The sequence below is a fragment of the Eleginops maclovinus genome, chromosome 16 (assembly GCF_036324505.1).
Source record: "Eleginops maclovinus isolate JMC-PN-2008 ecotype Puerto Natales chromosome 16, JC_Emac_rtc_rv5, whole genome shotgun sequence".
Lineage (NCBI taxonomy): Eukaryota > Metazoa > Chordata > Actinopteri > Perciformes > Eleginopidae > Eleginops > Eleginops maclovinus.
The window spans coordinates 19,800,648-19,817,512 of record NC_086364.1 but is presented as its reverse complement, the minus strand read 5'-3'; the positions used below and the strand labels follow the sequence as shown (position 1 = coordinate 19,817,512).

At 41.3% G+C, this 16,865-nt stretch overlaps 1 protein-coding gene across 1 annotated transcript in view; it reads left to right on the top strand.

The window, feature by feature from the left end:
• The window catches only part of LOC134878544 (myocardin-related transcription factor A-like), a 37,336-nt gene that overhangs the window by 8,793 nt on the left and 11,678 nt on the right, over window positions 1-16,865 (top strand). Inside the window, 8 exon segments of the mRNA XM_063904641.1 lie at window positions 4,931-4,996; window positions 10,657-10,712; window positions 11,637-11,712; window positions 11,824-11,985; window positions 15,821-15,991; window positions 16,139-16,254; window positions 16,485-16,553; window positions 16,656-16,840. Coding sequence (XP_063760711.1) covers window positions 4,931-4,996; window positions 10,657-10,712; window positions 11,637-11,712; window positions 11,824-11,985; window positions 15,821-15,991; window positions 16,139-16,254; window positions 16,485-16,553; window positions 16,656-16,840 — 901 coding nt within the window.

The window sequence follows — 16,865 nt, the reverse complement described above, 5'->3', positions numbered from 1 at the left end:
TGTATTATTTATTTACACTGATTATACAGTTTACAAACCACAGTGTTTATTCATTTTTTTGGTATAATTTGGTGCCTTTTTAGTGTTTTATTGCAGATGGCCCATTTGCTCAAACCCTCCCTTTACAAGACAGTGCTCATCGGCCACGTAGAGGGAAACTGTGCTAACATCTTGGTGTGTTTCAGGAACTTTGCTTCGCTCAGGCCACATTTAAAACAACACTACACTAAGAGCAAACAAAATGAAGTTGGCAGCTGGCGTTACAGCACGTTGTTTAATCACCTGGGCTTACAGGTAATGTAAAAACACGAAATGCTCCTACTGTATCTTCAGTGTTTTTCACTCTTTACGAACATGAATCAACGCCTGCTAGTATCCCCCTTAATATGACACACTGGCCCTTTAAGTGTAAAGGTCTTCCTCAGAGTGTAATCCAAGTTTATTTTCTGGCCTCAGGTGTTAAGTGGATCAAATACATTACAAGCGGCTGGGTTACAGTGGGGTTGCAGCCAGGCCGGGCACAGCACACTTTGCCTCGTGCTCATGAGCTGAGCAACTGGTCGACTGCAGCGACCTCGGACCAGAGAAGCTGCACTGAGAGCAGTTTGGACCGATTTAGGGAAGGACAAACTCTGTGAACTCCGAGAGACTTCCAGACTATTCTAAAGTACACTGACAGAGCATGTAATTTACTTTAGGGTCCTTTTTATTATTGAAATTAGTCTTTTATTATTTTTTTACTGAGATTATACTTGAAAATCCAACATGGCAAGTAAACCTGATGTATTTACTGCAGTTTTCTGTAGACTGTGGTACAATTAGTGGGAATAATGATATATATTGACACAAATCTTTCCAAGGTAATCCCATTTACTTTAAGTCACATTAAGTTAAGGTACACTCCTTTACTACTGTTTGAAGAAAACACTTTTAAGGAGGTTAAACAGGCCATAATTCAGTTTTTAATATCGCGTAATATCGTCAAATAAATCCTTCAAAACAACTGTAGTACTAAATCAAATAAATGCATTTATAAATAACACTTTATAAATAACATCTGACCACATCTGGATAGCTTTTTTTGTAATTCATAAACCCTTAACACATCTTAATGTATTTTAAAGAGAACTCTGCTTTGTTATTTAGCCAAGTTTGGATGTGCTGCCCACCGGCTGCTAACAGCAAACGTGAACGAGCTATCAAGCTAATCTTAACATTATTACTGTTGTTTACATTGCATTTTTGTTGTTGACAATGTACGGTAAGCCACGAGCCCCTCGGTGCCTGCAGTACTTTAAATGTTGACATCAGAAATATCAGTTTCTGTGACGTCCGTAAACCTGAAGTGTTGCCATTGTTGTTTGCCCTCTTGTACAGGATAATCCAAGATTGCTCTTAATCAATTTGACCTGATATTTGTTAAGGGTGAAGTTGGGTTATTATTGTTTGCATTGAACTGTTGTTGACTGAAGGTGCACTTGCTGCTATGTAGCGGCATTAAAGAGATGAGCACACTTTCCCAGAATAGATCCTGTATCAGCACATTGCATCACCTGCCTGTCATCCCTTGGCACAACTCATCAAGCGTTTAGTGTGTGTGTGTGTGTGTGTGTGTGTGTGTGTGTGTGTGTGTGTGTGTGTGTGTGTGTGTGTGTGTGTGTGTGTGTGTGTGTGTGTGTGTGTGTGTGTGTGTGTGTGTGTGTGTGTGTGTGTGTGTGTGTGTGTGTGTGTGTGTGTGTGTGTGTGTGTGTGGGTGGGCACGTTTCATGTTTGTGTGTGTTAATGCAGTCATAAACTTGAGGTATTAAACCGGTGTGTGTATTACTGCACGTTTAATATGCGCTCCTGCATATCCTTTCAAGTGTTTGCCGTTCCTCTAACGGGTATCTGTGTTAGCTTTAGATTTGTTAGTCTGGCTGTGTTTGTCTGCACCCAGTTAAAAAAAATGTTGCAGCTGCCAAGGGGAGAAACTGCACCATCCTGCGTCAGCCCCGTCCTCGCCACACACTTCAAAAGAAGATGAAGGTTTTTTATGTGCGGCTACTGTAGGACACACAGAGGTACTGTGTGCAGACTCTTCCTGCAGAAGGCCACAGCAACAGAGCTGGCTCTCAATACTAACAGCCTGTGCTGACACTTTTGAGAGTGTTGGAAAGCATACTTTCATAAACCAGATTGATACATTTAGAGCAAAGAGAAGCAGAACAAAAGGCAGATGTTTTAGAACGATAAGCTCGATATTTCCTCTTCTCGATATTTGAAGTGCTTTGAGATCAGATAGCAGCAGTAATGAAGCTCAGACCTTTTCTAGTGGAGAGTGATTTGAAAGTTTAGGGATGCACGATGAGTTTGACCTTTGTTTACTTCGAGACGGTCTTATCACATACAGGAGTAAAGAGGGGCGGTCTAGCTGTGATCAGAGCAAAGAAAAGAAGAACAAAAGGCAGATGTTTTAGAACGATAGGCACTCTTTTTCTTTTGTTTTATGTGCTAGAAACCAAAGGACTAAGGCATGTTTTGGTGTGTGAGGGTGAGTCTTTTTGTGTAGAAGTAGAAAGAGGGAAAGGGATCTGGACCAAAGGATGAAAGGAGTAGATTAAGGGGTTAAAGAGAATGACTTTAGGATACAGTTTCAGCCAGGATTTGGACACACTAAGTTTCCCACAAATGTATTCATTTTCTGACTCACTGCGGGAACAGTTTGCGTTCGTTCTCAAAGTCACAAACACACTGAATTTGAACCCTGCAGTTCCCTTGAGCTCTACAAGGCGTCTGTTAGCTCATTATTTGGGTTTCCCAGCGGGCAACTCTACTGTTTTTGTTTACTCTTAACTGTTTTCCTTACTGGTTTTGACCGCAGCAGGCAGCGGTTTTCACCACAACAGCTAATTGTACGCCTCATGACCAGCAGCAGAGGTATTTACTGATGAACTCAGAACTCACATGGTGCAGAATTGAGAAGAAATGTCGCTCAGGAGTTAGTGGAGTTGCTCCCAAGTGGCCAAACAGGGTCTGTAGTGCAGATTAGTCTTTGTTATGAGTCTTAAGGTCGGATTTTTAAAGGTTTAAAAAGTCAAAAAAATACACTTCCCAAATGTTCGACAAAGAAATCATAAAATGACAAATAAAGGAGAAAGAAACTGCGCTTTTAACATGTGTTATGCCACTGTCAGCTGTAACGACCCAAATGAATAGTGTTCTTACTCTCACCCATCACTGCCTGTCTAATAGAGTGTTGTTCCATCACGACATGCATATATAAAAAAGTAAATATATCAATTCATTCTGCTATATGTGTGTTTCATAGGTTGTCGGATGAAAGCGTAGTTGCAAAACAATGTTTAACTCATTATTCATTACCATAGTGCGCCTTTATTGCAGTTAGATCCAACATTTGTGGAAAAAAATACCTTTCTGTTGATCGAATTACCACACGTTGGGTCTCAGTTCATGGTGTAGGAACGCTGCGCTGAGGAAAGTTGAGCTACTGTTTGAATGTCATCAGGGGGGGGGATTGGCTTCATCCCAGGAGGGGCAGCAGTAAATCCACACTTTATGGATTTGTCCTTTCACATCAGCTCTGATCAGGATGTCGCAGTGACGAGGGTTTGTGTTCGCTCTGCAGGAGACTTAAAAACATGATCATCAGAGGAGAGATAGTTTTACACCTAAGTGTGAAAGCTCAGGAAATTAGGAACTTGTTTTACTGAATATTAACAGCATACAGTTCACACTGTATGAAGGTCATGTGTTCTCAGTATTGTATAACAGGTAGTCGTCACAAAATACCTACTTTGGAACACCTCAGCCACAGCTTCACAGTGCAAAGATGTGTGTGAAGTTAGTTGGGATGTCTGCTTGAACTTGACAGACTGGAGGACATAAACGGCCTGACTCAATTTCCTTTCTTTGTCTTTGACAAGTCTTTTAAACAGTTCTTGACTTAAGTAGACGATTCACTTCACTTTAAATACACTTTAAAGGGGCCCGATGATGCTCTTTGGGGTTTCCTCTCTCCTGTAGTGTGTAATATAGGTTTTGGTGCTTGGAAATGGTCTGCAAAGGCTAATTTGACTCCTTTGTTTACTTTTGAACATAGTGACATCAATGTGTAACACTTGCGCTTCTATTGGCTAGTGCTAAGTGATAGGCTAAGGGGCGGGACATCTCTAAGCAGTTGACCAATCACAACAGGGCCGCCAGATAACCAATCAGAGCAGACTGGTTTCAGACAGAGGGTGAAAAGAGGTGCTGCAGCACAGGCAGTATGAGACAAATAAAGAGCTTTTTGAACTTTAAAGCATGGAGACATGTCCCAGTAGAGGCACTAAACACAAATATGAACCTGAAAATGAGAATAAAATGTTTAATTTTCATTTAATGCCCCAGATTTCATAACACACAGCAGTTGCCAATCTAGTGCAAGTTGAGCAATGACCCCAAAAAATGCAAATACCAGTTTAACACATGCATGAAGATCTCTTTCCTTTCCCCTCTTTGTCACACAATATATGTCTCCTGTGGTGAACAGATGTGACACGTAGCAGTCAAAATGTGTGAGCTGCTTCAGAATCAAATACTTGAAACAGGAAGCTGTTGGTGCGTCCGCGCGGCGGTTTCTGTGTGTTCATGTTTGTCTGTTTCCATAGAGTGTGACACAACCTTTGTATGTCTTCTCACAGACGACCACAGAAACACTAATTCTGATCATCAGCAGCTAAAAGGGTATCTAAAAACATCTGAACCATGTTTCAGGTGTTACATTCAAACTAAGAAAGCCTTTTTTACTTGATGTTTTTTACTTGCACCGTTGTTATGAGTAATATCTCTACCTCTGTGGCTTTCTGTAGCTGTGAAGCGATGTGCGATGATGTCTGGTGGGTTTGACTCCTCTTCTTCTTCTTCCTCTTCTTTTTATCTCTGTGTTCAGTTCTGCAGCTGAAGCTACAGCAGAGGAGATCCAGAGAAGAGTTTATCAACCAGAGAGTCATGACACGTAAGTACACAGCGTTTTTGTTCTAGTGAGAAGTCGGTCCATGTGCTGAAAAGGTTTTTATTTTTGAAGAGAGAAGAAGTGAATTAGCAATTAGTGACTTTTTCCAAATCATTCAGCCATACTTTTTAGTGTATCTTAAGTCTTGAGGTTGTTTGTTTCATACATTGTTTCACTAAATTGTAAAAAGTTCCCATTGAAATATAATAAGCAACAGTCCAGTCCCGGGGTGCATCCAACTTCACAATTCAAGAATCCATTTTGCTGAAGCCGTGGCTCAGTTTTTTGTCTAATCAATTCCCGTTTATAGGATATGTGGGGACACATAATATTAGGAACACTTGTCATTACAACGCAAAAGATAAAAATGCTTTTTCCTGAAGGTAGAAAGCAGTTCTGTGCATCTCTGTTAAACCTGCGTAAAATGTTCTCAGGGTTCTTGCTGAGGTTTTTCATTCAGTCTGCCTGTGAGAATGTGTTGTGCCACTTTAGCCTCATTACTCGCTGCTGAAGAGATTTGGATTGTGGTTAAGACTGTGCCACCGTCTCCTGGCAGAAGTCGTTTCAGAGAAAGGTGAATCAAGTTCAGACATCAACTGCCGTCACAAACATCCGCTTCTTATCATATTGAGAGATTTCCCCGTACATCCTCACACTCAACAGGTTAGATTGTTTCGATCACGGCCTTTTAGAGTTGCTTAAATGCTCTTTTTTCCGATCCATCCAACAGAACATGCTTCTGCAGTCTTAAAGAGAACCTATTATGCTTTTTGGGTTTGCCCTTTCCTGTAGGGTTTAGATTTGTGTGCATGTCAATGGTCTGTAGAGGCTAAAATCTCAAAGTGTCTCTCCCCCCTGTCTGAAAGGCCTCCCTTGGACTCCGGGACATCTCTAAGCGGTTGACCAATCACCACAGAGCCGACCAGCTAACCAATCAGAGCAGGCTGGGCTCTGGTTTCAGACAGAGGGTGAAAAGAGGTGCTGCAGCACAGGCAGTATGAGAAACATAAAGAGCTTTTTGAACATTAAAGCATGGAGACAGTAGAGGCACTAAATATAGAATAATCTAAATGCACATTTTGTTTTATGCCGGGTTCAGCTCATTACAAAGTGCATTTCTTTTCACAAACATTGACGTTCATCCTCCACATTTGACTCTTGATCTCTGTATTATCACACAAATTGCCACACAGGAAGTGTGTCAGCGCAGTGCGTCTTATCTGTTCATATTTCTATGAATTCACCTTGCGCAAATACACTCAGCATTTCCTCTTCTCGATATTTGAAGTGCTTTGAGATCAGACAGCAGCAGTAATGAAGCTCAGACCTTTTCTAGTGGAGAGTGATTTGAAAGTTTAGGGATGCACGATGAGTTTGACCTTTGTTTACTTCGAGACGGTCTTATCACATACAGGAGTAAAGAGGGGGGGTCTAGCTGTGATCAGACCAAGTGTGACAGGAGGAGTTAGTGTTATCACAGCTCTTGTCTTCTTTTACTAACTGACTGAGACTGAGATCAAAATGTTCTGTTCACATGGTCTCATCTAATTAGCCCACGACTCCCGACGCTCCTTAACCAAAGGGCTCGTTTTGGCTTCATTAGGTGTTTGTTTTGTTCCCGTTACGTGTCTCCTGCAGTGTTCAGGGAGATTAGATTATGTCCCAAGGAGCCCCGCTGATAGTATTTTGTAAATGAACAGAACAGAGATGCTTATACAGAGACAGGAGTAGTTGTTGTTTTTCACCACAGGCTTGAATGTCACTTCATATGGTTGGAGCAACATAATATAGGTACACAGAAAAATATAGTCACACCTTATGAATCCAAGATTTTTTGTATCACTGCCCTAAGACTAGTGTGAATGCCTAATAGGGCTCAAATCTTCAGCCCAACAACAGGCAATTTCAGATATATTTCGTCATAAATAAACAAAACAGACCAACAACACCTTCCTAAAAAGACAAAACTCAACCATTCCTGAGACTTTGACCTCCTTTTAATTCATCGTAAAACACATTTTACTTCATTTAAAGTTGACAGAAACAAAATAAAACTTATCTATAAATGTTTTGTAGTTTCTCCAATATTTAAACTAAACTGAACAAACTAAATTAGCATCATGAATGGACCAAATACGACCAAAGAAAGCAAGCGCTGGTGGGCTCAAATACGGATATATCGCCCATCCCTTCCACTTGACTACGTTTAGCACTGGTTCCGGTTTTAATGTGGTTAATGTCAGAGTAGAGACAAGGCAGAACAATTAGGCACTGACATTAAGAGGACCTTCTTGTGTCTTATGACCTTTCCTGACCTATAATATTTTCCCTGGAGTATCTTATGGGAAGAAAAGGCAGTGATCACCACCCGCGAACAACATCTCTGCAAGTTCCACCTCTGAGTCATTTCATTCTCATGATCACATCTATCGTTCTTTCATTCACGTCAGATCCCTGCACCCTTGTCAGCTGCTTCATTCAGTCCATTTCCTTAAACATCAGATTAGATTTAGCTTTGTCAGCATTTCTTTTTGTTCTGGGTCGTGTGTGTTGAAAAAGACAACACCAGTGAATAAAATATGTCTTTCTCTGTTCTCACAACTATCCCCTTGACCTCTTTTGGCACTTATGGGTTCCCTGATCCTTTGCCCACCCCCGGTGTCTCTTTATCACAGTATCTCCATTCTCCCTCCCACTGCTCATCCAAAAATATTCTTTTAAAAACCTGCTTTGCAAAGTGAAAACGTCCTTTTCTTCTGTTAGCCGTGGGACGGTGGTGTGTGGTAGGGTGTGTTCATCTGACTCAGTGCTATAATAAGCCCACAGTGATACCCTGCCTAGCACGGTATTTATACACTTCTCAGATGTGTGAAAATGTTCACATACTTATCTACACATGCTTATCAGGTTAGCTAAGATAAGCTGTAGTTGCTTTTTCGAGTATGTGTGAGCAACCGCTCCTTCATCGCACTTTATTTAACGCTTTCTTTTAGTTAGCTGTTAGCTTGCTAGCAGTTTTCTTCTAAACTAGCTGTTAGCTAACTAGCTACCTTATTGTTTACGGTACCAAATCATTACTGAATGTTCAATTAACATGATAATATAGTAAAGCTGGCTTCCTTTTCACGACAACAGTAAAGTTTATTAAATGATGGGGAAACATTTTGTAAACTTTTATTTGTATAGTTGTGTTCACTGTAGGAAACGTAGCCTAACGGAGGATACGTAGCCAAATGCAGATTAGTGAGGGTGATGATATTTTGGTGCATACCTTAGTGTTTTTGCATTTTGCCATACTTTGCATATTGCCCATAAAACACATTTAACTACAGAAGGTCTCAAACAGGGAGATACAGCAATGAATTTACACAATATATGAAATGTGTTCTGACCACAAAATACTTGACATGTTTGAGGAAGCCGGTTGTGATGTTTTACACATTTTCTGGCCATTTAAAATATTTCCCACAGCTCTAACGTGACTAATGCTCAGGATGTGCTATTCAAAGCTACTCTCTACCCTCACTGCACACTGTATATTCATACATGCAATAATAGATTATTAAATAACATACAGAGGAACGTTTCTGAAGCAACAAGCCAGTCAGTTAACACATGAGAATAAAAACAATCTGCAGCAGACTGAACGTAGAAATCGCCACCAGAGGAAGCGATTTTGCTCCATGTTAGCAAAGTTTAAAAACAGGAGCGTGGGTTAGCTTCAGCTGGGTGGCATAGAGCCATGATGCAGCCACTCATGCACATAATGGTGTCTTTTCTCTCTGACCTCATCCCACCACTCTCTATTTCCTCCTCTTCATTTGCCCTTCGGTCTGTTGTTCCATTTTTCTTCCAGCTGCCTCTCCTCATTTATCTCCCTGTCGTCTTCCCTACATTTTCTGATTCTCCGTCTTCTTCCTATCCCTTTCCAACCCTTTCACTTTTTGCCCCCTCTTCCAAAATCTCTTTTTGTGCTCATCCATCCATCCGTCTATCCTTTCATCCCACCACTCATTTCCAATGCAGCTAACTGACAGACAGGTTCAGACCCTCTTGTGGACGGGTGAGAGGTCTAAGAGGGTTGATGTCCCCAGGGTGTGTAAGAGGGAGTGTGTACCAGCAGTGTGACAATGCTCAGTGACGTGAACTCAGGCTTGAGCAGGTACCAGCAGTCTTGCCCCAGGGACGCTAATTTAATCACACAACTTGTTTCTGTGTGTGTGTGTGTGTGTGTGTGTGTGTGTGTGTGTGTGTGTGTGTGTGTGTGTGTGTCTGTGTGTGTGGGGGCCGTGAAGTCAGAAAGTATTAGAACAGCAACACATTTCTATTGTGTTAGCTCCTGCACATTGGATTTGAAATGAAACACTGACTATGAAATGAAAGTGCTGATTCTTTGCTTTAGTGGTATGGTGGTATTTCCTGCTGTCAGGTCTCTATACTGCAGCCATAGTGGTGCAGGAATGAGTCCTAAACCTGGATATGAGTGAGCAATGTAGCAACGAGGGGTTCCCTTGTCCCAAAGTCAATGTTTTGTTAGCATGGTTTTGGTTAGCTGGCTGAAATAGCAATTTAAGTTTCGTTCTACAACATAAAATATGTCGGTGAATACCCCACTCCAATGTTTGAAGCTTTTACATGTCTTGAAAAAGGCATTTCGTAACTAAAAAAAAGCCGGCTAAACGTCCCCACACCAAACACTAGCCGCCTTTAGCTTAGCAGTGTTGTTTAAAGTCATGGGACCCTGATGCAGTTTGTTCATAGCTTAATGTTAGCTCATTACATCACCAGAAAATCCCATTGGCTAAAATCCCAAGGAACGCTTACCTCTGCATACTTTTGGAACTTTAAGTATATTTTGATGCTATTACTTTTGTACGGTTACTTAATGTAATATTTAGATTTTAGAATACTTGTACAGAGTATTCCTACACTCTGGTACTTTTACTGAAGTACAAGATCAGAGTACTCCTCCCATCCCGATATGACCCGACACGATGAGCACAACTGTAAATGTTGTTCGACATATGCATGATTCTAAAATGGAGTCAGGATGTGCTATTCAAAGCGACTCTCTACCCTCACTGCGTATATCTCTACATGCAATAAAACATTCTTTAATAGTGTGAGGTTCAGATTCTTGTTTCAGAAGCTAAATCCTAATGCCTGCGCTGATATGCTGCATTTAACTCAGCATTTTGGTGTCATCGCAACCCTTTAGGCTTTTAGGTGTCTAGCACCACTAATCCCTGGGTTTTTGCATAATCATGGCCCTACAGCGAGTCTTGCTTGAGTCATTTGTGAACGTGTAAAAAATATTCCATAAATTCCACTGCTGCAAAGAGGCTCGCTGGACTGAAACTTTACATTTTAATAGGGCCACTGCCCAGGCTATTATGCATATTGTCCTGCCGTGGCCTATAAAGAAGTGAGTCTCTACAGCGAGAGGAAGATTACTACGCTGACATTGCACTCAAAATGTTATAAAGGAATAGCTTTGGCAATATAAGAGCAATAATCCTCACTATCAGTAAACCTATTCAAGTGAACTGGAGCTGAACATTTGAGGCATTCAAAGGCATTTTACTCTCCATTTCCCCTCTGTGGCATGAATGTACACACTGCCATGTTAATGTCCTCTCTCTCTCTCTCCTTTATTCCTAAAGCCCTGAAAAGTTCAGCTGCCTTCCACGAACAGAGACGGAGCTTGGAGCGAGCACGGGTGAGTGTTGATTCAATCAGCGAAGTCAAAGCTGGCCCGTTTCAAGCAGACGTTCAATCTTTCTCAGCTTTTCAACAGCTGACATCATTACAGCAGCTCCTGAGTAATAAGAATATAATACAGAAGGGCTGGAAATGTGCAAGTAAGAGCTGAGATATGGTCATACACACAATAAACTAATACTTGTGTTTGATTGTAAGCAGCAACAGCATTAAAGTCAGTGATTCCTAACCAGGGGAAAGATTGTGAATCAGCTCGACTCCCCATAACCCAATGTGTTCAGAGGAGGTTAAAAGTTATTAGTGTGTGAAAAGTAATCAGTAATTCATGAATTAATTAATATCTAAAAGTCGTGGATAAAGGTTTGATATAGTTGCTTAAAAAAAATGTAAGTAATGATTTAAATACTCAACTAAAATGTTGTATTATTAGCCAGTTAGGAATAAACATGAGCTAAAAGGTGAGTAAACAAATGAAATATTAAGCTGATAATAACGGGTAAATGGTATAATTTGATGAGTAAAATAATGGAAAATATTAACCTTATATTGTGGATGAACATATTGAATAGTAAGCATTTATAATGAATGAACTAAATGTAACAGTTGATTAAAATAAATGGGTAAAGTGATGGATTAATTGATTAAATAGTCTGGCAAATACTACATGAAACTGGACTCTGTATTAAAAACAAAATGAAAACATGGGCAACTAAAATGAGGGATATAAATTAACCATAGAAAGGGAGCTACTAAACACATTAAAATAACTGAATTTGTTTCATATATTGGTTCTCTTTCCATCTTGTAGTTTATCCGACAGGGCTCTCAGGGGAAATCTGACCCAAAAACAGTTGTTTACCACAGCACTAATGGTGGTGTGAATCCAAAAGTGAGTAACGTGTGTGTCCCTCTCCATCTCCAGACTGAGGATTATCTCAAGAGGAAGATCAGGGCCCGACCTGAGCGCTCCGAGCTGATCCGGATGCACATCCTGGAGGGTGAGCGCCGCACAGAGCCTCCTGAGTATATCTGGACTTTAGGCAACTTTGACTAATAACTTCTTAGAGTCCTAGCACTTTGGCAAAAATAAATCACTCTCTGCTTTTCAGAGACGTCAGCGGAGCCGTCACTTCTGGCCAAGCAGATGCAGCTGAAGAGAACTCGCCTCGCCGATGATTTGAACGATAAGATCTCCCACCGGCCGGGGCCCATGGAGCTGATCCACAAAAACATCCTGCCTGTTCACTCCAGCATTAAACAGGCCATCATAGGTAAGCCAAGGTGTCCCATAGATTATATTTCTCATTTACTCACGGAAAAACGGAAAGCATCCAACAAAAACTCTGAGTTTCTACAATAACTTCTCCCAAATAAAACTGTTTCATTGACTGTTGACAACTTCAGCTGGGCTACAGACTCTTCTCACGATCAACACAACTAGTGTAGCCGTCTTTAATCTATCTAGGGGCCCTATTCTGCTCATTTTCAGGTTCATATTTGTATTTCCTGCCTCTACGGTGATGTTTTCATGCCTTAATATTCAAAAAGCTCTTCATTTTTCTCCTACTGCCTGTGCTGCAGCCTCTATTCACCTTCTGTCTGAAACCAGAGCCCAGTCTGCTCTGATTGGCACACCCAGCTATTTCACTCCAAATGGTCACATCATTTTTAAGATATCACACTGTGTTGAAGAGTCCTTAAAACAGCAAGGGACAATAAACTCATAAGTAAACTGTTTGCTAAGGAATGAATTCAAGTAAGAAGTTGAGTCATTTTTTCTTCGACACAACCAAACTTTTTGCAACCGGTGTCACGTTCACAGGTACGGATGTGAACCCAATAGCACGACACACACTTAACCAGTGTTCAAAAGGTTTGGTTTATTCAGGTCAGGGACAGGCAGTGTCAAAACCAGGAAATCCAGCAGTCAGGCGAACACATCCAATAAAGGGGAAGGCAGCAAACTTGAGGTCCAAAATCAGGCAGAACAGATAACTAGGCAAATAAGGAAGAGCAGGAAAAGCGGGATCTGAAAAGACAGGAGAGTTATGATATGCAAAATCACAACAACTATAAATGTGTTCAACCTGTGACCACCAGTCCATTTTAGACGAAACCCAGGTTTAAGGCACTTCTACATTGGCTTCACTTTTCATACCAAGATTTTGCCTCTTGAGTCAAATTGAAGGCTGATATTGATCTTTGTAGCCTGACTTGGTTAGCTATACCTTACATGTATACACCTCATTGTCCGACCACAGTGGCTGTATATCTCTCAGTTTGTCTAGCTGTTTTTCTGCCATGAAATACCGGACACACCTTCAAATAAATGATGCCCTGCATGTATGTGGAGGAGGAAGGTGTAATATAAAAGTGATAGTGTGATATATCAACAGCACGCCCACAGATCAAGGCTCCTGACAGGCTGTCCCTCATGGCCTCCTCCTCATGAACACACTGATGCTCCCTCTCAGATGCCTCAGCTGTTTTGGCACAAACACACACACCCACACAAGCACATTCACATCCAATATGTACACAACACACACTAACTCACCCACCTGAGTATTGGTGCTTCAAAACAGCCACAAATCTTTCAATAGGATACAGTAAATCATGACTGCCCTCGCATCCCCGCCTGACAGACAGGAAGTGAAGACCTTTCCGTCTACGCTGTCACCGTCTGTTAATGAAACCCATTATGTTTTACTGGAAAAGTGACATGCAAATTGAAGAGTTAGCACTCCAAATGAATACATGTGATTTTAATCAGTTGTAAATTGGGTAAAGTGACAGAAATAATGACCCCAATTTCTCCCTTTTTCCATATAACAGCAACAATTAAAGCAACTAATTAGCATTGCTATTTAAATATCTCACTATTGACAGGAGGTCCAGCTGCTTGGATCTTATGTGGACGAAAAAAAGTCCTAAATTCCCCATGGGGATTGTGTCAGGGGATTATTAATCCCTCTCCACAGCACAATAAACACAATTGCATTAACCGCCACTTATTGTCGGAGCACAGGGAACGTAAGATTTATGCAGAGTTGACATGCAACGATACAAACACACAAAGCGTTACACACACACACACACACACACACACACACACACACACACACACTGGCACAGCACAGCGGTGAGGAAGTCATCACGTTATTGGATCAGAGGGTTTTAAATCAACCCCATGTTGTCTTTTCATCATCACCTGCTGATGTTAGATTAATGAGCAGCGGTGTGTTTTACAAAGCTGCAGCCACTGTTATAAATTAACACTCGCAAAAGATAAGTCTCTATTATAGTCCAGCGGATCTTATCAGCTTCCTTTTACACCTTAAATCCCTGTAAAGACTCAAAAATCTGCATTATAAGGATATGATTATGTGAAAAATTACCAGGACTACCACAACCTTCATTTCTGTTCTGTAGGGCGTTTCATATTCATGCTGAAGCGGACTGCTATGGAAACATTTGACCGTTGTTTGACACGTTTTCATGCAGCTGACATACTTTCCCGATGTGTGTATTGTTCAGCTACTTTTAAAGAGAATATCATTAGTAGCACAGAAGGGCGAGCATTAACAGAAGGAGCCCTCACACACACACAGTTAATGCGTTCATAGCTTGAGTTACACCACCGATCCTCCAGAATACCGTCATTCCATAGAGAGACGCCATCTGCCGCACAAAAACCAGTATAAATGAGGTGGCCTGCATAACTTGGCTGCACTGAAAGTGAACTTTGATGAATGGAAATTGTGGCCAGATTCCAATTCGGCCCACTACAACCTCTCTTCGCCCACTTCCACTCTGTGGAGGGTCCACCATATTAAATGCCATCCCAAACCAATTAGCTGGAAGTGAGTTATGAAATGCATCCAACAGGGAGTCCACACGGATTCATTATTCACCACATGCAATGCAGTTTTGTGTCTGTTATTGACGACGTTCCAGCCAAATGTAAGTTCTGTGCAAATGTACGTATAAAACTTTACTTGGAATCTACATAAACACGTCTATTATTTCCATACAGGCGTTAAAAGTACGAGTAAATACATTGTTTTTAGGATCAAATATACGACAGAAAGGTCTGATTGTTATTTATTTGATTGTCAAGGGTTATATATTTACACTGCTGCAAAAAGCTAGCAGCTCACGAACACCACATTTTAAAACAAAAAGGATTTTATCACAAACATCTTGCAATAAATCAGATTAGAATGAGGGACATTTTTTCATAGTCTTCTATACAATCAAATGTATGTTTGCATCCAGTGGAGTTTCTTTGTCACCGCGAAAAATGAAGTTGCATTCATGTTTTTATCTCCTAGATATCAACCCTTTTCTTTTCTTATCCCCCCCTCAGAGACCAGTTTCCCATCACAGGAACATTATTCACAAAGGGAACATGCTGTGTAATTGAGTCCAAAAAGAAATTAGGAAACTGTTTATTAAGTTAACAAATCAAGTTAGAAGAAGGGTCCTTTTTTCATAGTCTTCTATACAATCAGAATTAAGTAAACATGCTGTGCAAGAGACGACTTGAAACAACCAACTCAGACTAAAGATTAAGATTAAGATTAAGATTCAACTTTATTGTCATTGCACAGAGTACAAGTACTAGGACAACGAAATGCGGTCTCTGCATTTGACCCATCCTAGTGTTAGGAGCAGTGGGCTGCCATTATGTACGGCGCCCGGGGAAGCAGTGTAGGTAACCAGTGTCTTGCTCAGGGACACCACGGTGGCACTTGGTCTTTCGGGGACTTGAACTGGTGACCTTCCAGTTCCCAGGCCAAGCCCCTATGGACTTTGCCACCACCGCCCCAAACCTCATAAGGAAACTGTTTGACTACGTTATTAAATAAAGTTTGATAAACAGTTTTTTTTCATAGACTTCTATACAGTCAAACTTTTTGTAAACGATGGAGTTGTCTCTAAGAAAGAAGGCATTTCACACACATATCTACACAAGCAAGACTGCCACACACACTTTAGTGAGGTGGAAGATCATCTCTTCTTTGCCAAAGTGGAAAAAACAAGTTGGATGTAGTTTCATCCACCTAGATATTAAAATGTTCCTCCCTCCTCTCCCCCTCTCAGAGACACAGTTTCCAAAGGCTTCGGGTGATAACTCGTCATGTGATGAGGACAGCAGTTACAGTCTGTCCCCAGAAGAGCCACTGAGCCAGGAGTCTCCTCTGGGTCTGCTTCCTCTGCCCTCTTCTCCAGAAACTCTGCCGGGAAGCAGCATCCCATCTCCGACACGGGTAAGCTCACTGCCTTTTACTGTTCACTGTCTTTGTTCTGTTGGATTTCTCAAAGCTTTAAAACTGTAAAAATAATTCAAATCGACTCATTTCGGGAGATACTTTTACCTTGTTGATTTATTGGTCCTGCTTTTTCTACCTCATCAATCAGGTCCGTACTCCTGCTCTGCTCTCCCACCAATCTCTGGATCCCCCCCCTCTTCCAAGCTGACCAATGGGACGGTAGTATTATCTGCACATAGGACATGGGCGCCCTCACATATCAAGGTAGGAGTCAATCAGGCCAACTAAACAATAAAGGGTTAAAGTGTCTAATAGGTTTTATTAGCAAGCCGTTAATCAACCCAATGCAAACTGTATACAAATTAAGTCAATAAAAAAGGTAAATAAAGAGCCTGATTTTGTTGGTAGAGACCAAAACAGAGCTAATAGGAGAGTGGGTACAGGATGCACCTTGATTGCTGCAGCACTTACCATCATCTCTTCCTTTTTTTCAGTCCCATCACAAAGCAAGCTCTGACCGCTCTGCACAGAGACACAAGAAACCAAAGGACAACAAGCCAAAGGTAGATCTTTGTTCCCTTTGTTAAAGATGCTAAACACTAATTGACTTAAAAAGCTGTGTAAAAATGATTATTTGTTCTGACGCTAATGTGTTTGTCTTCTAGATTAAAAAGTTAAAGTACCATCAGTACATCCCTCCCGACCAGAAGGGAGATAAAGAGCCTCCTCCCCATCTGGACTCTTCCTACGCCAAAATCCTGCAGCAGCAGCAGCTCTTCCTGCAGCTCCAGATCCTCAGCCAGCAGCAGCAGCACTACAACTACCACGCCATCCTGCCCGCACCCCCCAAGTACGTTTGAGTGGATGGTCACAGG